The following is a 26107-nucleotide window of genomic DNA, read 5'->3' on the forward strand; positions in this document are numbered from 1 at the left end:
ATTTAGTACCTTGAGGAATGATCATTTTAAGTGTCCCTTGTAATTTGTGTAATCACTAATTTGTAATTAGTGTATTATGTTACCTTCAGGTACTTTGTTTACCCAAGTCTCAAAATAAGTGTGTTTTGTTGGACATTTATGTATTGAATTTTCTTAAGGGCTTAATGTTCTCATTTTCACAGAATCATGGAATCATAGAATAGTTAGGCTTGGAAAGGGCCTTAAGATCATCAAGTTCCAACCCCCCTGCCATGGGCACGGACACCCCACACTAAACCATATCACCCAAGGCCTCGTCCAACCTGGCCTTGAACACTGCCAAGAATGGAGCATTCACAACCTCCCTGGGCAACCCATTCCAGTGCCTCACCACCCTCTCAGGAAAGAATTTCTTCCTTAGATCCAATCTAAACTTCCCCTGTTTAAGTTTTAACCCGTTACCCGTTGTCCTATCACTACAGTCCCTAAAGAAGAGTCCCTCCCCAGCATTCCTATAGCCCCCCTTCAGATACTGGAAGGCTGCTATGAGGTCTCCACGCAGCCTTCTCTTCTCCAGGCTGAACAGCCCCAACTTTCTCAGCCTATCTTCATACAGGAGGTGCTCCAGCCCCCTGATCATCCTTGTGGCTTCCTCTGGACTTGTTCAAATAGTTCCATGTCCTTTTTATGCTGAGGACACCAGAACTGCACACAATACTGCAAGTGAGGTCTCACGAGATTAGAGGGGCAGGATTACCTCCTTCAACTTGCTGGTCACGCTCCTTTTGACGAAGCCCAGGATACAGTTGGCTTTCTGGGCTTCAAGAGCACACTGCCGGCATCTTTTTTGCTTCAAGAGACTTTAAAATACTGTAAAAAGAATTCATTTAAGGGTGTGTATTTTTGTTAGCTTCATTGTTGTTACAGACAAGCTTAGGAATTAGTTCATGTTTGGGTGCTTTGCTGAGGATCTATGCACTAAGCTACCAGGATCAGGTGTTACTCTGATCAGAAGCAGTACTTCTGCCCAGGAAGCCAAATCCAGCCACAAGATTTGAATATTCAGTTTATCCATTGGTAATTAGATTTCTACATCTGAGGAGAATGCTGCCATGAGTTGCTAACACTCTCTTCATTCTTGAAACAAAGAACGTGTTTTACAGAAACACAAAATATCACTAGTGACTTTGTAAAATATTACATCAACTCACATAAATAGTTTATTCTTTTACTAAATGCATATTAAATAATGGTGCTTCTAAGAATAAGAATACTGTCTAAAACTTAGAGAAGAAAGGAGTATTTTATTGCATCTTAATATGAAACTGAAGACTTACAGACATTATTGACTAGTAAGGAAATACAGTAATCTCATTAAACTATAGGACCCCATACATACATAACTTTTATCAACCATAGTGGCATTATACACTTCTGTAGTGACAGTAGGTACTTTTCCTAGTAAACAACACATACAAAAGTAATGCTAATAAATTAATAATTAGTAAAACTTCATGTTAAAAGGACTAACTTCAATTTGCAATTATTATATTGACAGATACTGCTAATTTAATGGTATGCCCATAGAGTCAGCCTTTATTACTCAGCATTTAGAAAGGCCTCAGTTGGAGTTCTGTGCCCAGTTCCCAGAACAATAGCAAAAAAGAATAAAAGGAGCAGTTGCAGAGTATGCAGAGAGAAAAGACAGGAGTGATCAGAGGCCTTGCAGTGGTGACCTATAGATGGAAAGGAACTGATGTAATTTACTGAAGATTAAAGCCTTCAAAATCAGGAAAGGGAAAAAAATATTTCTGTGTTCACTGGAGTGTTTCAAGAATGTACCAAAAATTATAGTGGGAGATTTAGATTATATGTCATGAGGAGCAACAATGTAAGGGTAAGGACAGACAAACACTACTTTCAGAGGATGGTTTTAAAATCTCTACTGCAGGAGGATTTTTATGAATGTTTAGACCAACACCTGTCAGGAGTAAAGAAAGCATAATCAATTCTACCTTGGAACAGGAAGGTGGATTAGGTGATCTTTTAATGTGTCTTTGAGACCTTCTAACCCTCATTTCCTACAGTAATAAAACTTGTGCAGCCTTGCTGTGAGGTCTGTCCCAACCAACCCCCTCCACTAACTTTTGAACCCATGGGCCAATTTCACCTCAGTTTGAAGGAGGAATAAGTCTCGAAGACACTGAAGTTCATGTAACTTTCTCAAAAAGTGTGATGATGAGTAGTGGAGGACTCTTTGGTCTGCCAGCTGGAGAGTGCACATTGAAGATGTGAACGTGGTGATGGAGCAGTGCGTGTGTGCCCACAGCTGGGAAGCAGCTGCGCTGCAGTATTCTCTCTGGGGCAGCAGCTACAAGCCAGGGTGCTACAAAGGGTTAAGGCATGTGGGCAAGCTGGAGGCATTGCAGAGGTGAGGCTGGCAGGAACATAGGGAGGTACTTGTGGTGGGAGGTACTTGAGGTGAGAAGAGAGACGAGAGAAAAATCCATTAGAAAAATGGCTCAATGACTTTCACTGCTCAAGGAACTAGTTTCTATTTAGTGAAAGGCAAACGCTTAGTCATACTGACCATCTAGCAATGGGCTGATCTGAGTAGGACTGTGAGACTCTGTCAGCTTGCCCTTTATTTAGCAAGAAGTTGGTGTGTGTTTGTGGGATCAAGGCCTTAACCACAGAGATACTTTGCAGAGACTGCTGGAGCTGATAAGCATTCTGGTTCTCGTATCTAAAAATACTAACTGATAGAAGGTTTTTTTTCCTTGTTGTCTATAGGAGACTGCCTTTTTTGAACTATTGAACAGACTTCCATTTGTTTAAAAATACATCAAATGATTGGCCCTACTCTGTACTAAAATCACAAGTGGCAAAAAAACCCTCTTAATATTTATAACTATCCAGGACAAAAATAATACTTAATTACAATGTATTTCCTTAAGTATTCAGGAAGTCAACCCAACTATGGGTTGGTAGTCCTTGCCAACAAGGGGCATGTACTGCTCCTTATGAATACTTAAAGGAAAAGGCTCAAAATCGACTGCATAGCTACAAGGAGTGCAGCAAAAAAATTATGTGCAATGAAGTTGCTCCCATACCTGTAATTCTTCAACAACAAATAATTTACATTATCTACACTTGGGAGGATTCCTAAATAATGGGTTTGATACCTATAGTACGGCATCACTACATGCATGTATTATTGAGAAGCTGCCTTAAAACTAATCCACCAAAATCTCTGAATAAGAGCAGACTTGGCAGGTTCAACACAAGAATGTTACACAAAAAGAAATGCTTTCTGGTCATCAAAAGGAATGAGGACGATATTGAGAACCATCTGGAGAAACAGCTAAACTAGCCAAGAAAATGCTTCAGTCATTCAAAATTGAAGTAGGATAGCAAATACATATTTTTAAATATTTTACAGAAAATAAACAGTGGCTCTCCTCTGGCAAACCTGAATAGTTTCAGTAGGCACTCAGAGTCCTAATCCAACAAAGCATATGTAAACACAGCAGTAGCTATACTAATTTCACTCATTTATGTGTTGAATGTTACATGCCCTAAATAAGGGCATTGCTGGACGGGGGCCTAACCTGAATTATGCAAAGTATTTAAAGAGACTGGAGGAGGGGTTTGTTGTATGCAGTCCCTTAGAAGTACCACCATGCAGCTGTGCTGAATGTTACCGCCTCTGTAAGGCCTCGTTTGGGGGCTTTTCCGGTTTTTTAAACAAAATTAACAGCCCGCGTGCCAAGGAGCGCCCTGTCGTGCCTCTGAGACTTTGCCCCCACCAATGCTGCTGTGCCAACCAGCTCCTGCTCTGGGCGCAGGGCTGCTCCCGCCGCCTCGGCCCACCGGGTGCAGGGAGGCGAAGGCCGTGCGCGCGGCTTCCCTAGGCTCACTTGCTTGCTCCCTGGGCCGCGGGGGAACCAGGTGACCCTGGCGGGGCTGGGTAGCGGCGCAGGTAAGAGGCGGCCTCTCCTCAGGCTCAACAAGTGGGTGGAAGCACAGCGCGGCCCGAAGGCCCCCGGCAGCCAGGCGCCAGGCGCGCTGCTGCCGAGCAGCCTTTGTTCGTCGGCCCGCGCCGCCCCAAGAACGGGGTAGCCCGACCTGCGTGCCGCTGCTGGGTGCGCGTGCGCGCTGTCGCCCGCCCGCCTCGGGAGCGCGTCCGGCAGGCAGTAAAAGCTCGCTCCGCCGCAGCTGGCGCGCCCTCGTGGCGGTGTGTACTTGGCCGGTAGCAAGCGGCACGCAGTGCGCGGCCGGTTTAGGCGGTTGGGGCCGGGCACTGAGTGTCTCGGCGAGAGCGGCGCAGCCAGTCGCCCGTAGCCCGCACGATCGGGGGAGCCAGGCCGCCTCAGCGGGGTCCCGCCCAGCCCAGCGCCCACAGGTGAGCATGCTGCGGAGAGGAGGCCGAGCGACCTCGCAGGGGCGAGAGCGACCGGCCTGACGGGGCCCTCTCCCCGCCCGATCTCCGGCGTAGGGCGGCCGCTGGTCGGTCACAGAAGGGCCCGGTGCGGCCTCAGGGCCGGCTCGGCGGCCGCAAAGGAGAGTCGGGACAAGGCCCCGCCGCGGCCTAAGCGCAGCCCGGGCGTCCGGGTTACCTGCTGACGGCCGGGCCCCGTGCCGCCGCCTGCGACGGGGGTCTGAGGCAGTGTGACCCGGGGAAGCGAGGCGCGGCGGGACCTTCTTTCTCGGTCGAGCCTGCGGGTCAGGAAAGGAGGAGGGACGGGGTCCCGCGGCGCCTGCGAGCCCTTCTGCTGGGCTATTGTGCTGCAGGCTGAGGCGGCGGCCCGGCCCGGCTGCTGCGGAGGGCCTCGGCCGCCGGGCTGCCCCTTTGTGGTGTCGGGCTCGGCTTCGCCGCGCTGTGCTCTTTGTGCGAAGGGAGCGGGCCCTGGCGCGGCCAAGGAAGGGCGGCGAGGGCGGCCCTACCACTGCGGGCCTCCGGCGGCGCCCCTCTGCCTGCGCCTCGGCGGGCCCCGCCGCCGCAGGAAACAGGTTGCCGGGGTAAATGGGCCGCTGGGTGCTCGTCTGTGGTATTTCCTGGGAAGGCTGCTGTCTCCCTCCTCTCTAATCCGGTGAGAGCAAAAACGAAGGGGGGGGGGGGGGGACGACGACGGACGGACGGCGGAATTCTTGCTTATCCCACGGCTTCCCCTGTAAAATTAAAAGGCTGGAATTCTCTTCTCCACGGATTTAAAAGGACAGGAAACAATAGTGTTTGTAGTGAAAGGCAAAGCGTCCTAAGTGTTTCTTCAGGAGAAAAACTAAGTTTCTTTTCCGATAGTGAACTGGTGGCACTTCTACCATAAGCTCACGTTTCGTTTGTAGCTGCAAACATGCAGTATTTCTCCAATATTATCTCTTCAGCTTCTATTTCAACCAGTCTGGGTGAATACTACCTTTCCTCTATAATAAACGGTTTACTCATATGGTAAATAAATAGATAAAGTGGCTTAATTTGTTTAGTGTGGCAGATGAATGGATGTTAGGAAGCTCATAGCTAATTGGACTAGATCGTGAAGGACATGGTATATTCCACACATGGGACATAGTTTCACTTGTCTATTTAACTCTGAGGCTAGCACAGTGCATTCTAGAGGGGGAGAAAAAAATGGAAGAGGCTCTTCTCAAGCCTGAGTTATTCAAGCTGATCTTCAAGAAGATTGGGGGTATTGGAATAGAGGTGGACTAATAGAGGCTTTTAGGATAAAACATGGATCTCTGGGCCAGTAATCTGTTGTAGAAAATAACTTTGGGGGGCATACCTAATGAATAAATTGATTAGTTCTGCTTTTATAATATATTCTACACCATAACACTGGTGTAAAAAATGAGTGTTAGAAATAATTGTGTGAACTTAAATAGAAACTGACTTTCTCCTATAGTTTTAGTATTTTTCACAGCACTGAAAAGACATACAGGAAAGCACAAAGAAAAAATTTATCCACTAGTTTTGAAAGTCTGGTGTGACCCAAGAATTCTGAAAATGATGGAATAATGAGCATTTTAGTCCTGAAAGTGCATGTCATGACAAAGTATCTTGTCTGTTAACCTGTTGTTTCTGTTGGTATAGTTTTAATGCTGTAGTTTAATTAGACTCTACTAGAGGAGTTAGTTCAGAAATTTAGTGGCTCAAGCTAAGTAGGTGTGAACTAGGGAAAGTAATGTTTTAAATAACATAAGTAATTTCCGTACTTAGGTTTGAGCATAGTTGCTGCTGTCTGCTTAGTGTGAATTGTGAAAGAGGTACTGCTTAGACGCCAGATACCTGCCTCTGATGTTGAAGAGTGGGAGTCTGAGCATGTTTGCATAAGAAGCAAATCTTTTTGGTCTGAAAGCTTCAATCAAATAGGATAGTTTTATGAGCTCTGGTCTTACGTGAAGCATTCTGGAAGACTATACATACAGCTCCTATGAGAAATGTGATGTTAAGTTAGAATCACTTTGCTTTTCTTGTTTTTTCCTGCTTGTAATAGTGTTTGTGGTCTTGTAACCATCAGCTTTAAAAGTTGGACTGAGTTTTGCCAAATAGACTATTGATGTGTGCTTTGCTTTAATGGTTGTCTCATTTTCAGGAGCTAATCTGAACTAGATGAGTTAAGGCAAATCAATGGTATCTGAAATTCTGGACATATGAGAGGAGCTCAGTTCTGCAGTTGTGATGCATATACTAAGTCTGCAGAAAGCCAAAGTGAAAATTGTCTTTCCAGCTGCTGACTGTAGTTACCCAAGTCCTGGTTGGTACTGTTAATACCACCTGCTGCAGACAGCAGCAGCAGTAAGAGTAAGAATGCTGGCAGGCTCTAGTTCATCTCAGCCATCACTTGAGACCTACAGCTTAGGATCTCTTCTCTGACATTAACGTTATGAGCATTGTAGATGCAGAAGATAATTTTACTGGATTTCTTTTTTTTTTTTTTCTTTGTTTTTTGAAGGAAAATCAGTATTAAGAAAAGTGACAACTAGTTGTGATTACTTCTTCAGTACGTGGGTGTTGAGACATTGGCACAGGTTGCCCAGAGAACCTGTGGCTGCCCCATCCCTGGCAGCATTCAAGGCCAGGTTGGATGGGGCTAGGAGGAACCTGGTCTAGTGAAGGTGTCACTGCCTGTAGCAGGGGGTTGGAACTGGATGATCTTTTAGGTACCTTCCAACCCAAACAAATCCGTGATTAAAAAAGAATAGTAAGATGTACCCCTTTTGATTCTAACAGAAATACATGACAGGTAGAGATATACTGTTATCTTAATGTATATGGTTTGTTTCATTAATAAGAGAATTTGGTATAAGCAATTTACTCTTCTTCAAAGTGTAATGTTGTTTTATGTCATGCTATGGTGTGTTTAGCTGTTAACTATACTAAGTAAAGAAAGAAAACAAACCCTAGATTAATGCCCCATTAATATTCCTAAATTTTAGGCCATGCTTCATACACATATATATTTTCTAGTTCTAATCCAGACTACATACTGTGTTTCTATATAATGACCAGGACAACTCTTTTAAATGCATGCTTGTTTGAGTTAATCTATAAAATGGTGATTCTTTGTGTTATCACTGGAATAATGAGAGATTTGGTTACTAATTCCACAGAACTTTAGTCAGCTAAAGTGCTAGATAATTACAGTTAACCAAATGGTACACTTCTGATTTTGATTTGTTTCTCTTTGTAGAAGCTGAATAGGGAAGCTGAGGTTGGCTTTGTTTTCAGTGGGGAAGTAAAATATTATTTCAGTGGTAAAGACTGTATTTGTTCTTTTGCATCTGGAAATACCTTTTTAAAAATCACTGTGGATATATTCCTACAGGGAAATTGATGTAAAAAGAGCAGTAAATTTATCTACAGGCAGTTGTTGACCATTTCCTTTTTCGTTTGCCTTACCTAGGAACAGGTTTGTATCTTTTCTTGTAATAATTGATGACCTTGCTTGAGACATGAAGAAAAACAAGGAGAGTGTAGTGATAACTTCTGCTGCTTAAGGAATTAGTCATCCGCTCCTTTAAAGTGAAACAGCACTTACTTGAACATTAGTTTGCGTGGCATGAAGTCTTTAAGTTAATTTTTTTAAGTTCTTGCATATAGTGCTAAATGGAGCAAAAATTCTTTTAGTCCTTGATGAAAGACCACAGTGACTTTTCAGTGGTTTTTTTGAATGCTGTCAAAGAAGAGCATTTAGAATGCCACACTTTTTTAAAGAGTTATTTTCAAGTACGTGTTCAAATGAAATATGTCAAAGGAAAACTACATGTGAAGTAAGATTGTGTGTTAAATTTTGCTAACATACAGACTGTCAAAAGGTTGAGAAGGTTTTAACTGGAGTAGGAGTATTTTGATATTAAATTGGTGGTGAGAAAGCTTGAAAATCATTTCCTTTAGGTAAAAATTGCTAGAGCTGGTGTTTAACTTAGAAATATAGTTGTATGAAGAGGCTTATCTTTGTTGTTTTTATTTAGTCTGTATTACAGGTTTTTCATGAGGGAAGATTCTGTGTCCTCTATTTTGCAAGAGGATGACAACTGAAATACAAGGTTTCCAAGTTCTGTTTTGTATATCTTGGTACACATTGCTTTATGCTGAAATATGATGCAGGGATTAGTTTAAAGTGGGTTTGAGAAGTTAGTTTTTCCTATGTTGTATGATTTTTCTAAAGGAAGTGGTTAGCTGCTGTTAACACACTGGTATTAGGAAAGAAGAAATAACAGAAGATGTAGCACTGCACAAGCTCTAGTTCAGCAGTGGCTAAAGACAGTTTCAGTTCAGACTGTTAGTGGTAACTTGCAGTGTTGCTGTCACCAATGTGAATGTGAAATGGGCCAGTTTGAGTTCCAAGTTTAGTTGAAAACTAATCACCTGTGAGGAATGAGTAACTACTACCTGGTTCACTTCCCAGAGCAGCTTGCTCTGGGAATGGCTTAACATGGCTCATGTGTTAACCTGTGAGCCAGTAGTGCTGCAAGAGATGTCATCCTCTGTCATTGTGGATGCGCTTGGATTTAGTCTAAGTGTAGGCTTACAGCTAAGAAAGACTGGTCTGGCTCTCTGTTGCCAGCTTGTTTTCAGTGTCTTCCTGGTGTCCAATGTAAGCACTCATGTAGATGTGCAAGACTGATCTTGCTGAATACATTACTTTAGAGAGAAAGAAAACTAATAGGAAAAGGCAGTGCAACCATTAAGTTTGTTAGCAGCTTGCTTTTGTTTGTTGTAGAAATGGTAGAATTGCACCCAGACATACTGTGTTTGTGTGCCTGGAGGGAGTCATGGAGCCTCTATCTGGTGGATTGTTCTTTGTGCTGTATATATTCAGTTGTTTGTAGTGGTATCTGAAAGCTCTGAAGAAATACTAAGACTGAGCAGTTCTTAAGTGCTGTTAAGGTGTTTCAGAACCATTAAACGTGTAGTGTTGCTACTTTCTCTTTGAAAGATAATCATAGAATCATAGAATGGTTTAGGTTGGAAAGGACCTTTAGATCATCTAGTTCCTACCCCCTGCCGTGGGCAGGGCTGCCTCATACGAGACCATGTCACCCAAGACTCTGTCCAGCCTGGCCTTGAACGCCGCCAGGGACGGAGCATTCACAACTTCTTTGGGCAACCTGTTCCGGTGCCTCACAACCCTCACAGCAAAAAACTTCCTTATACCTAGCCTGAACTTCTCCTGTTTAATTTTAAACCCATTTCCACTTATCCTATTGCTACAGGTCCTAGCGAAGAGTTACTGTCCAGCATCCTTATAGGCCCCCTTCAGATACTGGAAGGCTGCTATGAGGTCTCCACGCAGCCTTCTCTTCTCCAGGCTGAACAGCCCCAGCTTTCTCAGCCCATTTTCCTATGGGAGGTGCTCCATTCCCGTGATCATCCTCGTGGCTCTCCTCTGGACTTGCTCCAACAGCTCCATGTCCTTCTTATGTTGAGGACACCAAACCTGCACACAGTACTCCAAGTGAGGTCTCACAAGAGCAGAGTAAAGGGATAGGATCACCTCCTTCAACCTGCTGGTCACACTCCTTTTGATGCAGCCCAGGATACGGTTGGTTTCTGGGCTTCAAGCGCACACTGAAGCTGTCTCATGTTCAGTTTCTCATTGACCAACACCCCCAAGTCCTTTTCCACAGGGCTGCTCTTAATTACTGCACCACCCAACACAACTTTGTGCAGCACCTTAGAACAAAGATCTTAATCCAGTTCTTAAGTCTGTGAAAATGGGCTCTAACATTTTGTAGCTTTGTGTTTTGAAACCTCACAACCTTCTGGCATTTTTTGACCAGGTGTAGGACTCAGAATTTGCTAGTCTTGTGATCAGATATTTTAATCTTCTTAAATTACCTCATATTGGTTTAGAAATCATGTTTGAAGCATGCTTTGATATGTGTTTGTGTGTCAATACATATATAATCCCACTTTAAGGTGTACAAGATAAGCTTCTTATTTTTAACTGAAGTTAGTTTTTAAATTTGTGTAAAGTTGTTCACTTTTGCGTATATGTGAGACTCAAGTCTTGTTCTGTTCCTCCTCCTTATGTGCATCTGCAGTTGCTTTCCTGTAAAAGCTATGAAAATGCTCTGCTTATCTCTTGATTTCTGTTTATTTTGAAATACGTATGCACACATGTGTATAATATATATTAAAAAATCATTAGAGGCACAAAATTACTTTGGTTCACAGGATTTTTTTTCCCCCCTTTTGTGCATGAAGGTCTCAATGCAGTTAATTTGTGTAGGGTTTATCGCTACATGGCCCGTATCTGTGTGATTATGCAAGTGTGTTAGGGATGTAATTTGAAGACTGGTTGCACAGGTGTGACTGCGGAATAAATTGGCTGGCAGATGTTGATAATGTACTATAAAATTTTAGTTTGGCTTTGTGCTAAGTCAAGTATAATCATTAGAAAGGAAATTTTACAAATAAAATGTACGCATTCCATAATAGAAGTTGAGATAGACATTCTTTCAAAAGAGCACCTGTAAAGCAGTAATTTTAAGAGCACTTTTATGCATATTAAAACCAGCTGCTTTGCATAACAGCTTTATGTTAAAGTCTAGTGTTCCATTTAAGGAAAAGTTCCTTATATGATCACAATTCTTTCATGGATGTACAGGTGCTCATCTACTAGAGGAGTTAGGAGGTTTTAGGAAAAAAGATTATTTAATAAAGGGAGTTCCTTAATAGCATATGAGGAAGGAGTCTTAGGGTTGCCTGTGAAACTTTTTTTCTTGATTTTTTGAATGCTTGATCTTCCAACCCAATATATTTTTGTAAAACTCCTGTTAACAGAAGGCAGCTCAGTTGCCCTCTGGATAGTGAGTCATTGTTAACAGTTGATGGTTGACATTCACCACTGCAACATAGGCTCAAGTTTTGATTTAACTATGTAACAGAAGAGAGGACAATATTTTGCAGAGAAGGACATGGTCACGGGTGTTGAATTTAGAAAGTGCTGATAAAAAGAGCATCAAGCAGCAGAAAGATACATCTACTCCTCTGGCTTCCAAACCATTTATAATGTCTTGTGTTTTGTTTTCTGATGCAGACTCAGGCCTGACTTCAGAGGAGTTATGGTTGAATTTTGATTTTGCATACCATGAACAATTTCCCAGGCAGTACAAATATGTGAAATAGTGAGTGCATTCTACTTAGCATTTGAGATATACCTAGTCAGAATTCAGTGGCCATTAAAGAACGTAAGAACACTGAGAGCTGCTCTTCTGCTGAATTTGAATCACTTGCTTCAAGAGTTGGGTAGTTGGATCTTCACAAAGAAAGCTGAGGCACTTTTTTTTTTTTTGGTAATACAAGGATCCCCCTAAAGAAAGATTACTTTATTTGCTTTCTGTAAAATGTCAATGTGGAGTTGATGTCACAGAAGGAGGCCTTCAGATTGGCCTAATGCAATAGAATTAGTGAGAAGGGAGCTGCCCTGTCTCCCTAATTTGTTTTATGTACAAAATACTAGAATGAATAGAGGGCAGTTACCTGTATGTGAGGAGTTGAAAAGTAAACAGTGATTGAAGTTTGACAATTGCTAACTGTAAAAACCGAGATGTTAAATAATTTAAATAATTGACGTCCTTTAGTGTATAATGATATTTAGTTATTACTAACCTTAAGTAGATTTAGATAGGGTCTACACAGTTAATTTAGTATCCTTATGAAGTTAATTTGTCCTCTTCTGCATTAATGCCTGAAAAACATGTAAGAAATGTTTGAAAAACCTGTAAAAGGCAGGGAAGTACTTTCCTGTGGTGACTCAGAAACTTGTGACAGAGCAGGAGCTAAACCCATGTCGCCCATGCTACACAATAATGCTCTATTACCACTAATCCTTTTATATATCTATATATATATATATATTTTTTTTTTTTTTTTTTTTAGGTTTCAAGGAATGCTCAGGCTTTTCATGTGACATGGTTGTCTGTGGAGTGATCAGTTCAACCCATTTCTGTTTGCTGCGTCTCAGGTTGATAATGTTTGCTGAAAGAGTGCTGTTATTTCTGAGATAAAGCCATTCTAAAACCTGCTAAAACCTTTTCATGAAAAGTAGTAGAGCTGTTGCTCTGTGCAGGAGTACAACCATGGTAGAGTTGTCAGTAGCCAACTTTAGGAATCTGAGTAACATTGTAGTAGTGATTTTTAAAAAGATTTTTAATGGTGGCAGTTGAATCCTTGTGCAACAGTACTACAGGAACAGTTGATTCAGGACTGAGGAGTGGGGAAAACAAGTAATTTCAGTAAATTGGATTTGGTTTAATGGAAACATATGTAATTCAAAGAATGGATGTTAGAAACACAAGACATGTAGCAAATGGGAGTTCAAAGAAATGAAGTGCTGAAAAGTTTGGCACCATCAGAAATGTGAGAGCACCACTCTGCTTTTGCATTTATTTTACTGAGGTCTTACATTTGTTACAGTGTAAAATATCGGTGCTCTTTATTTTCTACCTGAATTGGGCATCCACAGTGGGAAAGTCTTACTCCAAAATGTAGAAGTTACCATTTAAAAAATATGCACTTGATTTTTTACATTTAAAATGTTGTGTGTTTTATTTTTATGTTGTGCCTCAGAATGACTGGAGGTTCTGTGTAGGTTAGTACGAGAAGGTCTGAAAATTTAATAATTTCTGATAAGTTAGGCTTCCAGTGTCATGCTGTGTGCTGCTGGAGGTACATGTGTGCAGATTTCATGTTTGTCCTACCATAGGGCACCCAGATCTGTACTCTGGAATCGGTTATCTCAGTTCTCCATGCCCACCCCTACATGTTTGCCCTCTACAGGTCACATTACCATTCTTCACAGGGTTTCACTATCAACAAGACTGCTTACAAGAATACAAAACAAATTAAGGATGGCAAGAATAAATTATTATTTGAGATGGAAATATGTATGGACCTAAGCAATGCCCTCTTGTGGGGAGATTTTAATAAAAATAGTCAATATACATAGACTTGTCCTGGCTGCTCCTACAGGGTGGCTTTGTGTGTCATGATCAGTCTCTTTTATAGGCCAGGTCCTCCTTGATCAGGTCTGGTTATTCTGATGGTCTACTCACTAACTGTTTAGTTATGCAGGAAGAATATTGAGCATAAAATAGGTCTTGAATTTGAATGGGAGTAGTTATCACAGAAAGACTTTGTATGTGAAGACACATCGAAGTACATGTTCTTCTTACAGTGTTCAGCCTTACTGAATTAAGGTAGGTGCTTCCACACCATACGCCACACCCTCCTCCCTTGTCTGCCACAGACACAGGAATGGTGATGCAATATTGCATGGCAGTTACAGTATGCAGTGGAGAATATAGGTTTTGCAAAATCAGACTGAGGAAAGAACCACAGCCCCCAAACTGTCACACTCGGTAGGATTTGCTGTTAATATTTGCAGAGTTTTGGTTGGGTTTTTTTGTTGTTTTGGTTTTTTTTCTTCAGCTAACAGAGAGAAGTTGTATACAGAGCCCATCTGTGATATCTTATAGAATAGAATCAAGTGCTTCTTGCTTCACATACTTCTGGAGGGTAGTATATGTTACAGCATGAAAAATAAGTTGCTGGGGTTTTTTTTGGGTGCTGTTACTAATTCACTTTGTAGCTGATCCTCCTGTATGCCTGCCTGCCTTTTTATTGCAACATGCTATGTCTGGAACTTTTTAAGAGGTAACTGACTACCTGTGTTTATAGAAATTACTGGGCTGAACTATTGTTGGAAGATGATCCTGATGCAGCTTAGTTCAGTGTGTTCTGTACACTGTGAAAGGAAATCAGATATTACTAAAAAAATAAAACCCATTTTCCCTGGTACTTACTGTTTGCATAGAGTTGTCTGCATTTTCATATGAAATTTTTCTTACTTTGTTAGATTTGGTGGTTTATCCTGTCTTTATTTTGAAACCTTAACTTCTGCTTTATCTCAGCTTTTCTGTGATCAAACTACAGCAGGCTGCCAAAAGGCATGTTCAGTTTGGTATCTGAGAAGGCTAGTGTAGGACAGCTGCTGGTTTGAGTTCATACCATAGTTTTTGATGGTACAGGTTCTGTTTATACGCATGCTGGTGATTCAGGTGTCCTGAAAAAAAGGAAAGCTCTGACCCTTGACTGACTCCTGGCACTGAGAATACAGAGACAGTGAATGGAAAGAAGACAAGGCTTTTGTCACAGAGCCCAGCTTCAGTACACTGCAGGAGTGTGCACTTACAGAGCTTTGAGCAGTATTTCTGTAGTACCGTCGTCACGACTCTATAGTAGATGGGATTCAGCAGTGTCAGTGAGATAAATTATTTGCTTGTTTTTAAAAGGGAAAAAAATGGTGAAGTCCAATTTGGAAGTGGTCCATGATCTTTCTACTGCAAGTGTTTGGTTTTGATTTGTGTTTAAGGAATGATTCTTTTTCTCTAAATTTTTGTTTATATAATGAAGAAGGTTGTTTCACTGGCTAATTTGTGGCTTAACTTTCACAGACTGGTTTGGGTTGGAAGGGACCTTAAAGCTCATCCAGTTCCAACCCCCTGCCACAGGCAGGGGCACCTTCAACAAGACCAGGTTGCTCCAAGCCCCATCCAGCCTGGCCTTAAACACTGCCAGGGATGGGGCAGCCACAGCTTCTCTGAGCAGCCTGTGCCAGGGCCTCACCACCCTCACAGAGAAGAATTTTTTTCTAATACCTAATAAATTACCACATAGCAGTAATTTTTGCTATTATTGCTTATACCAGTTTATTTAATGTTGCGTTTACTTTACCTAGTGGTGGTATTTGATAAATTGTTTTTAGTATAGCTGGAATTTTAAGGAATTTCCTTTATGGTTCCCCTACCTTTTGCTTTCTGTCCAGCTTCCTCTCCTTCCATCTCTGAGAAGATGGAGGAGATGCATACCCTATTTTGCTTTATTATTTGCTTATGGTCTGTGTTCTTATAATTGCAAGACGTATGAAAGCTGAGATGTTCTTTGGTAGTACAGTACAGAGTGAGCAGTCCAAACTTAGTTTTTTGCTATTAATCAGACATTTCTAGTGTTCATTCTAGAATGAAATTTGGGGGTTTATCAGTTAGTTGTTCTTTCTCTGAACTTTGGCAGAGAAAGGCTAACTGAGGAACAGACTGGAATACCATAGCAGTATAGTCTCCAATATTCCATGCTTACTTGGATCTTGATTCTTTAGAGTATGGAAAATTGTGGTTGGCTACATTATGAGTTACTTGCTTTTTTTACATTGATGAAGTTATTTGTTGCATTTAAAACTTGCATGACTACAGCATTCAAAAGTTACATGATGACAACATTAAGCTGTAGTCATGGTAGTAGTTGCTTGCTAATATAGATTTTATGTGATGTATATCTTCTATAGGGCACTGTTCCTTCTTAGTTTTACATTTTAAAGTTGTTGGAAAGAAAAACTTTGGTAGCTAGAAAAGCATCTCTTGGGTTGGTATTTTATATTCTGGCATTGATAGGCAGGAGAAATAGTTAATGATAGTGGTGAAGCAGAAGTCAAAGGACACTAGCCAAGGCTCAAGCTTTTGTATTGGATTAGAAACAGGTCACTATAATTTGATGGACGTAATAGTATTGTTTGTGTTTACATAGTGCTGTTTGGATCTGCATCTGCCATGCAGTATGTGTTGAATTTGGAGAAGACCTGGATTGCCCACTAGCAGTGACTCAATTGGTTATCATATTATGTACATGAGAATATATTTGATGGCATCAGAACACTGAGCCTTAGGGTCTGGTGGTTCACTGCAGAGGTAGCCACAAAGGATGACTGATTCCATGATTATATAAATCCATTGGGATTTCTTTTCCTGATGGTTGGGAAGAGGGGTTGGTAGGGAGTGTCCTGAGGTGCAAGAAAACTGTCTGCACTTCTAGGCAGGCTGGGTCACTACAAGGGGATGGAAATTATTGCAATTTTGTATACAAAGGAGATGAACTGGACAGGTGATGTTTTGGAAAAGGAAATCATCTTGCAACTTGCCTCAATTTTGTGATTTTTTTGAGGGGCTTGCTTTATTATCTGTTATATTGGATTGCTCTGGCTTTTGGCTGTTATGCAGGAAATTAGAAGCCCTGAGGTGTCTGAAGTAATAAATAGCATATAGTTAAGAGCACTAAAGAAAACAGTGTCTGGGAGAGTTGAAAAAATTCATAATTCATGACTCAAGCCCAGAGTGTATAGAGACTAAATTGTGTTTTGTAGTTGATTAATAATTTATGTCAGGAACTGTCTTCTGGAAGTTTTGAAGTAGGCCAGTAGGTAGAGAGGCAGTGGATAAGCTGGGATGTACTTTTCTGTGCCCAGTGTTATCACACTTGCAGGAGAAAGCATGCATTTGATATTAAGCATGCCAAGCCTTTGTACTCTGAAGTCATCCAAGAACTGTGGGAGATAAATTGATAGACTTCAAAAGGGAAAGCCTTGGGCCCTCAAGTGTCTTGAAATTTAAATAGAAATTAAAAATATTAATTAAAAAAATATAAGCTATTCACTGGGACAGTTGTGCATAATGCACTTAATGTTACATATGTTTGATTGCTGAGGTGTGGGTTTGGTGGTGGTGAGGCTAATATATAGTATTTTCAGTCGAGCCTGCTAAAACCCTTTTCGCTTTTGTTTTGCTGTACATTGACAATTATGAGTGCAAGAGGGGACAAGGAAAGGTGGATTCCTTGGAGGATGACTTTCAGAAATAGTAAGTACATGTAGTTGAAAAGCTGGCTTTTCCGTAGACATGTAGATGTCACCTCAGCCGCTTAAGACTTTTCATAACTGAGCAGCCATGCTACAAAATTATGGTATCCTAAGAATATTTTACATGAAATTAATCTAATGCTACTTTAAATTTTGTGAGAAAGCTCCCTACTTAAAATACACTGGTGCCCCTTTCTAATCAGAACCAAGTGTGCTTTATAATCACCTTCATTCTCAAGATAATATTCACTTGGGACTTCTGTATCCTTAACACTTGCAGCTTCTTGGGCGTGATATTATGTACTTAGAGTATACTTGTACATGTGCACACATTCTTGTTTCTAAATATACACACACTTTTTTCTGTTGCATTCACAAAGCCTGCTGCTGCTGCTGCCGAGGAAATATTGGTCACTCTTTAGTATTTTCAATTTATTGTTTATAACATTTTACAGATGTTACCAATCTTTCTGTATCTTCTTTTAAGATCTTATTTACACCTGTTTAATGAGTGTTCTCAACAGGTTGTTTAACTTTCAGGTTTTGGCACTCCTTGGCTTAACATCACATCTTAGAAAAAGTAACCTGTCTGGTTTTTTTACAACTTCAGACACTGTCATGAAATGTTCTCATTTGCAGTGCTCTGTTACAGGGGATTGGTTTTAAAAAAGTCTCATTTTCAAATATGAATGTAGAGTTTAAAAAGTTGACAGATTTTGTGTAACTTTGTTGATGGCTGGAATGCATTAAGAATGCATTTTGAGTGTAAGTCTCTGAATTTAGTTAGTTCTGAAATGTGATTGAAAAAAAGATTTTATTGCATCTGTGATAAGGCAGATCCTGTCCTTACACCACTCTTCAGCATTATAGAATCAGAGGGTTTTTTCTCTCTTCCAGCCATTTAGATGACTCTACAGGAGTTTCGTGGTTTTTTTTCCCGAAACCAATATTGAGATACCCCCTCAAAAGCAAATTAAAATGTTAAATCTAAGTCTTAATCTGTTTGTTGAGGGTGAAGATTTTGGATAAGTGGGTGGTATTGACTTGAATTTGTCAAAGGTACCCCGTATTTTGGTGCAGGGCAGGAGAGGTAATTTCTAGAGTGGTGTCTGAAGCCAACACCTTTGAAAGATGAGCAGCTGAAAGGGTATCGATCCTTTCCTGTGTACTGTTAATTCTGTGGCATGCGAGGTATATCATTGTTTTGAGCTTCTCTTGAAACTGTTTTCCTATGCCTGCACCTCTTCTGAGATTGTTAAACAGTGAATTGATTGCATCTTCCTCTTTTCACTGTAATTTTTTTATCTATCTGGAGTTTCAAAGGCTTTCTCTCTTTAGGCATTGTAGATTACATCAGTCTAGCAGATCATTCACTAACCTATGGAGGGGCTAGTGATTTTGTTTCGGGGGCAGCTGCTTTACTGCAGAAGGGAGAGCCCAGGGCACATTTCAGACACGTCAGAAGATGCTCATGGTTTCTCTAAAGCCATTTCAGTGCTGGTTTTCTTCAGCTTTTCTGTGTTGTTTGGAAACTTTCTTGACTCTTAGCAGGTGGGATGTTGTATATTAGATGTTTGGGGGGAGGCTGAAGCATGTCTTGTACTGTTCTGATAGTTTTTGTTACTAGTGATGGGGTGTTATTTGCATGTGGTGGAGTGCTTCCATGGTCTTCCTTGAACAGGACTTGAATTTCAAGTAGTAAGGATGCATTTTCAAAGATAATTTTCTTTATTCTGATACTGTAGCCTTTTTATGTGACCAAAACAATTTATTGCAGTATGTTCTTGTGTTGCCTCCACTGGAACTTGTACCTCCGTGATCTTGCTATCCTTACGTCTATATTCTGTAATGCTAAAGGTTTGATGAGCCCAGAGTGTGCATCATGAAATTGTATTGACTTGGTTTCCAACTCCTTTATCCTTAAACTGTTCTATTTTGTCAACAGTCCACATGGACATTCAACTGTGTCACAGTGTTCAAGTCTTTTGGTCTTTTCCTTGGCTTTAGTATGCTTCTGCTTCATAGAAATGGTGAAAATTCATGTTGAACAGGTACTTTATAGATACACAGTGGAAAATGCTAATTAGAGCAGTGTCCTTGAAATAGCGGCAACGGGAAGAGAAATCCATGTTTTGAATGCAATCTGTAGCTTTTTAGAAGCTGTTATTTGAGGAAGATGATCAGATCCAGCTCTGTATGTGAAGAGAATTGGTTGTGGCACGTGAGAAGCACGTACCGATGTTGAGGGGAGCTCTGTGTACAGGTGTGAGGAGGAGGCGGTGTGCGCGGCGGTGCCGAGTCGGCCCCTCGGGGTGTCCATGCTGGGGCGAGGCGCTGCCCGCGGTCCAATGGGTGCCAACGGCCGCCGGGGGCCGCCCGCGCTGCACCCGAGCCGAGCCGCCGCGCCCTACCCTCTGCGGCCGGGCGGAGGCGGGGCGGGGCCGCCCAGGGCAGCCAATGGCCGGTCCGGGCCGCGCTGCCTCAGCCGCTGGCCCGCAGCCGGGCGCGGGGCAGCGCTGGCGGGAGGAGCCAGCGCGGCCCGGCCCGGCCCGGCCGGCCCGCGGCGGGGTGGAGGTTGAGGAAACCATTTTGGGGCGCTGGGCCGGAGCGTGGGTGCAGCCGTAATGGGGGGGTGACAGCAGCGCTTGGAGCGGCGCGGGGTCCCGCCGGGGATCTGTGCACCCCGGGCAGCCCCGGGAAAACGCGATGAGCTCCTCCGCTCCCCATGACGGGGAGATCGGCTTCCAGCTCGCCGCATTCGTGGAAGGGAGTCCTGTGTGCCTGCTTGCCGGGAAGTAACGCCAGCAAGGGGAAAGGTAGCGACTTGTGACTCGCGGTGTGCGCAGGGCTGTAAACTGTTGTGTAGGAGCTCTGAAGGCGTGTCCCTCGGGAGGCCTCGGTAGTGTGTGCAGCTCACCTCACCCCTCCCCAGAACGGTGTTGAGAAGTTTCCTCAACAGCTCTCTGCGTTCTGGTGTCAAGGACAGAGTTTTTCTTGCTCTAGACCTAGGAAATCTTAAAATACACTTTTCACTCTTCCTCTTGATTTTGTTTTGGGTTTTTGTTGTTAGGGTTTTGTTTGTTTTTTTAATTTGTACAATCTCTTGAATAATTTATGTTGTAGGAAATAATACTTTGACAATGACGCTTAGCCTTAGTTTGTCACTGTTGCCTAGAGACTTATTCCCAGTGTATGCAAACAGAGATAGTAACACATACCACGTATTAAGGTTTTTTACCTGTAGTAAAGCTTTTGTATCTAAAAATGTATTTTATTTCCAGTTCTGTAGTTATTTTTATGTGCTTTGTAATTGTATGTTTTTGATAGTTTAATAGGTAAAATATATTGTACTGTTAACACTTGTGCTTGTGATTAACTTGTAGTTTTCAAGACAGCTATAAGAAATTAACTTTTCGCTTTTCCGTCATGATGTATTATTCATCTTTGCATTAACAAGAGTACTGAAAATGTAGGCTTTGGGCAGGTTTAGGCTTGGTGAATTACAGTTTATAGTTTTGTCCAGTTTCTTCCTTGCATGCTGATCTCAATGGTTTGGTTAACAGATTCCTGCTCAGTTTCATTCCCTGCTCGTTTGGACAGTCCTCAGTTGTGGAAGGTGTGTGTGAAGGTTGGTCACACACAGAAATGGTGACAAAACAGGGCTGTACGGTTCTCTGTAGTGCGTGGTTCTTTTCTCTAGTACTTTGAGGCTTAGGAGGTTTAAGTGGGAAGTAAAGAGTGCATAAGATCTCCTGCAAAGTTTGAAGGTTGCTTAATTTAACTGTTGAATGGGTCCCGAGAGGTGTAATTAAAGAAAGCAGAGCTCACCCAGCCCGTCAGACTGCCCACGGAACTGGTCTAACACAGTGGGTTCACCAGTGTTATCTGTGGCTTAGTGGGGATCCCTGCATCAGGACCTGTAGGTACAGGGAAGATGAAACACACAAATGTTTCTGAAATGTGTGTGTTTACAATATGCGAAGGGAAACACACTTAGAATCTGACATGAACATGCATGTGATGTGTCATTGAGTGGCCTGGTCTAGTGAAGGTATCCCTGCCATGGCAGGGGGTTGGAACTGCTTGAGCTTTAAGGTCCCTTCCAACCCAAACCAATCTGTGGTTCTAAGCTCTTTCCAAGTGAATACCGTGATCAGAATTTGTTCTCCCATGTTCAGTTACTTTCTGTGTATAATTTGTTCCAGATTGTAGAGCTGCAGCATGTCATGAATCTCCCACCTACAGGTGCTGGGGAAAAACAACAGCAGTGCTCGGTTCTCATGGAGGCATTTACCATTTGAATCCCCTAGCAACAAGCTCGCGTGGCATTGCTTCCCCAGAACATCTATCTGATTTGTCACAGATCAAATAAACTTTTGAACTTTTCATCTAAGCTGGAATGCCTTACAGTAGGGAAATGAAGCCAGAAGATACAAACATTCCTGTCATATCTCTACAGTATCAGTTAAGGTCCAGCATTGTTTGAGTTTGGTATATTTTTTTCCCCAAAGATGGGAACTGGGTATCTCTAGTCCAAGAAGCCTGAGATGAAGAGATTTTGACGGGTGAGATGATGCTGTTATTGGGCATGTGACCAAATACTGAATCTTAGACAGTGTTTTTCTAGCTCTTGACTTGGGAGAGAGGTGCTTCTGTAAAGAATTTAAAATTGCTAGTCTGTTTACTTTTTGAATGTCAAGGGACAAGTTTATTTTATGTTCGAGTCTCTTAGTTCCTTTGCTGCATGCCCTGAATAGCGCATGTCTTGCAAAAGCATGCACAGTATGCTGCTTTGAGGTATGTAGTCCAAGTATGAGTAAGTTTGCGGGTGAAATGATGCTAAATATGGGAAGCTTGCCTATTGCCTAATATTCCCATGTCAAATAGCAAGGAGATTAAGGATGAGGTTTATTTTGAAAGCTTTATACGTATGTGACAGATACAGAGCTGGTGTACTTGCAGGGAAGCACTTAAGGTGGTTGGGAATTTTACTGTGTAATGGAAGCCAGTTTTTGATAGCATTTAACTTCCTTCACTTAGGATGGAAAGGTTTATCTTTTCAAACTGGACTGTTTATTTTTTTCTTGTATCTTCACAAATGGTTAGCTGAAGCAGTGGATGTGCTTTACAAGCCTTAGTAATAGAGTAATGAAAATGAAGAGTCAGTGTCTGGTCCTGGGGAACAAAGCAATGCAGCAATCTCTGAGCTGTGGTTTTCCTTGCTACTGGTTTTCAGTTTAAAACAAAACAAAAAAAAAATAAATACACTAAACATGGTCACTGAGCAGATCGTATCTGGAAGATCATGTCTGGTTTCTCATCTCACTAAATATGCGGGAACTTAAAATTCAGCCTTAGAATTGCTTCATAGTGCTCCCAGTTGTTACGCCCAGTGGACTGGGTGGAGTATTTTGTAAATGCAGTATTAACACCACCCCCTCCGCCTTCGAAAACAAAACACCGACAACAAACTTTGAGGATTTCAGTTTTGTTTTCAGTGTATCTTTATTCATCCCCCTTGGAGTTTCCAGTAAGTAAATTCTACTTCAGAAGAATTACGAGAATTTCTTCACTTGTTACATCTGCATCTCGTACAAGTGTTTGTGTTGTATGCAGCACAACTGATATTCTCCATGTAACATACCCACAGTTTGTATTACATGGAGGTTTTTCACTGTCGTTTGTATCTGGTTTCTTTTGAGATCTCTATGTAAATCAAGCAAATTGATGCAGAGGAAAATCAAATGTGTCCAGGTACTCATTCTTTTTTCTCTGTTCTGTTGCAGAAATGAGCCGTCAGACTGCTACAGCACTACCCACAGGTACTTCAAAGTGTACACCGTCACAGAGAGTGCCTGCGCTGACAGGCACTACAGCTTCCAATAATGACTTGGCTAGTCTCTTCGAGTGTCCTGTGTGTTTTGACTATGTGCTTCCACCAATTCTTCAGTGTCAGAGTGGCCATCTTGTTTGCAGCAACTGTCGCCCTAAACTTACATGCTGTCCAACTTGCCGAGGCCCGCTGGGCTCCATTCGTAACCTGGCGATGGAGAAAGTTGCCAATTCTGTACTATTCCCATGTAAATATGCCTCTTCTGGATGTGAGATAACTTTGCCACACACGGAAAAAGCAGACCATGAGGAGCTGTGTGAGTTTAGGCCTTACTCCTGTCCATGTCCCGGTGCTTCCTGTAAATGGCAAGGTTCTCTGGATGCTGTAATGCCACACCTGATGCATCAACATAAGTCCATTACAACACTTCAGGGAGAAGATATAGTCTTCCTTGCTACAGACATTAATCTTCCTGGTGCTGTTGACTGGGTTATGATGCAGTCTTGTTTTGGCTTTCATTTCATGTTAGTATTGGAGAAACAGGAGAAGTATGATGGTCATCAGCAGTTTTTTGCAATTGTACAGCTGATAGGAACCCGCAAGCAAGCAGAAAACTTTGCTTATCGACTGGAGTTAAATGGTCATAGACGGCGATTGACTTGGGAAGCAACTCCTCGATCTATCCATGAGGGAATTGCAACAGCCATTATGAATAGTGACTGTCTAGTCTTTGACACCAGCATTGCACAGCTATTTGCAGAAAATGGCAATTTAGGCATCAATGTAACTATATCCATGTGTTGAAATGGCAATCCAGCCTCTTGAGGCCAGTGTTTAAATCGTTGCATTTAATTTAGCTGAAACTAGGGTAACCACCTTTGACTGTTGGGCGAATAATTTGGTAGATGGAGGGTAGACATATATGAAGGTAAATAAAAGGAAAGGCTGTTAAATTACAAGACGCAGTTGCATGTAGTAACACTAATATATTTAAAATAAGTCAACAGTAAACCACTGAAAATATATATACACCCAAAACGGGCATCTTTTGTATTAAGAATTGATTCTACAGAAAATGTTGTAAAATAATTCTAAAACCTTGTTTGTAGATTGATTGTACTGTTGAAAAGGATACTGTTTTGTGGTTTTGTGGTTTTTTTTTTTTCCTCCACCCTTTGACTGACAAGCCATGTTGAGTGGTCTGGTCTCTGGCCACTGCTTCCCTCCCTCCCCATCCCACCTTTGTAAGTCACTACATAGTATTGCTGCTGTTTGTGTATATTTTTTGTGTATTTGCTAATTTTTATTAACTTCTAGTTTTTCATTAAATAAATATGACTTTCTTTTCTGTAATTCAGGTTTTTCTCTTTTTTGTATCTTTTTAAAAAATAATTACCAGTGTCATCTTTTGATATGCACAATTGCTATGGTAAAACTTCCGTTTCTGTATGTTTGGTAAATTTTGTCTCTTTCCAGTAGTCAATTCTTTGGTGATGCTGTTCTTAATTGAGCTATTCTGTGAATGTACGGAACTCAAAAGAAGTAATTCTCTTGAAAGATATATCGGTAAAGAAAGCTCCTCTAAAAACAGGTCAAGATGTTGTTGTACTTTCAGTTGTCTTCTACCAAAAAGGAACAATTACTAAGAATTTTGTGAATTATTATTTTGTTTAAATTCAGGCTTCAAATTTAGAGATGTTTAGAAACTTGATTGCATCCTTGTATTTGTTGTTTGCAGTACAAAGAAGGTATTATCTTAAGCAGTATTTCAATTACAAACCCAGACCATTTGCTTAAAAAAAAAGGCAGAATGAGATGCTTTCAGTCATTTTATGTTTGTCATTAAGAGAATACCTGGCAAATTCAAAAACAAAACCACCCAACTTTTGCTTTTTGCATTAGCTCGAAGTTTGACACATTGATACTCTTGCTTAATTTTTTGTCTTCACAGCTTTTGGTTGTTACTAAAGGAACTGTCTTGAACTGATTTCTGTATATTAGTGACATGACGGATGTTGCAATGCAAACAGTCTGCTACAGGTGTGACTCCCCAGACAGAAAGGCTTTTGAAGGATACTGGTCTTTCCACAGTCCATCTGTATGTGAAAGATTGAGCCATAGATGTATATGGTATTTGTGTTCCAAATCATAAACACACAGAATAGACTAAGCTGAAAAGCTGTTTGAAAGAGATCTTTGTCAAACCTGGTGGTAGTGGACATGTGGTTGGGGAGGTAGGCTGGCTATAAACTACTTTTGTAACCCATTAAAATACAGTTTTATTTACTGTGCACTGTCTTAACTTTCTTGTCAGAGGTTGATCTATTAAGACAACTCTTGCTCTTACTATTTTGATGCATGATGAGGTAAGTATGGCTAAGGAACTTAAAATCCATCAGGTTGGATTAATAAAGTACTACAGAAATAGCTGGCTTTGTGTAGTAAAAGTTTCACTTAAAATCTGGTATTTAGGCTGTTAGAATGTCACATAGATTTGATTTAAAAGATGTATTGGTCCCTTGTGAGAGTAGATAAAACACTTCAGAAATCCGGCAATCTAGCATCTTTTTCTGTATGAATATACAGTAATTATTTGCGGTCTTCCAAATTCAGTAGTTACTCTAACCTAATTAAGCTTGTCTACATTTACCTCTAGTTTGTCTCCTGGTCTTTGACAGAAACTTGGCTAAATACTTTTTGATATTTTGAGGGATACGCTGACTTGTGTGTGATCAGCTGCTTGGGACTTGCGTTTGCTTGCTGAGGTCAGCTTGTTTCCAGCTCTGTGGTCTTGTTAAGAAATCTGTATGGAATATGGGGTGTCCATCATCAGATAGAATGATTAGAGATTATCCTTAGGCCCAGATCCTCAAAAGTATTAGAAGCCTGTTTCAGTGGCTGTCCTTTAAAGAGTTTGAGGATATGGTGAGTCAACTACACTCTGATATGGAAACAGAAAACATACTAGAAGTGTGTACAGTTCACTGCCTTATTTAAAATAAATGGTGTATTAAAAGTCTCGCATTGTTGTAACAGTAGCTATTTATTCTAGAAAGCATTGTTTTACTTTGCTGTATTGGGAGTGAGTATTCACATTTAA

At 41.3% G+C, this 26107-nt stretch overlaps 1 protein-coding gene across 2 annotated transcripts; it reads left to right on the plus strand.

The window, feature by feature from the left end:
* The first annotated feature begins 3907 nt into the window (after window positions 1-3907).
* On the plus strand, window positions 3908-26026 carry SIAH1 (siah E3 ubiquitin protein ligase 1). 2 transcript variants are annotated; one of them, XM_080637114.1, is made up of 2 exons: window positions 3908-4384; window positions 22961-26026. In XM_080637114.1, exon 2 carries the CDS (start codon window positions 22963-22965, stop codon window positions 23809-23811), a length of 849 nt encoding a protein of 282 aa, XP_080493240.1. In that variant the 5' UTR covers window positions 3908-4384; window positions 22961-22962; the 3' UTR covers window positions 23812-26026. The 2 variants fall into 2 exon arrangements, with proteins under 2 accessions (XP_080493240.1, XP_080493239.1); XM_080637113.1 differs by lacking the exon at window positions 3908-4384 and adding an exon at window positions 19778-19990.
* Window positions 26027-26107: the final 81 nt, after the last annotated feature.

The sequence above is a fragment of the Psittacula echo genome, assembly GCF_963264785.1.
Source record: "Psittacula echo genome assembly, chromosome: Z".
In the NCBI taxonomy this organism is placed as follows: domain Eukaryota; kingdom Metazoa; phylum Chordata; class Aves; order Psittaciformes; family Psittacidae; genus Psittacula; species Psittacula echo.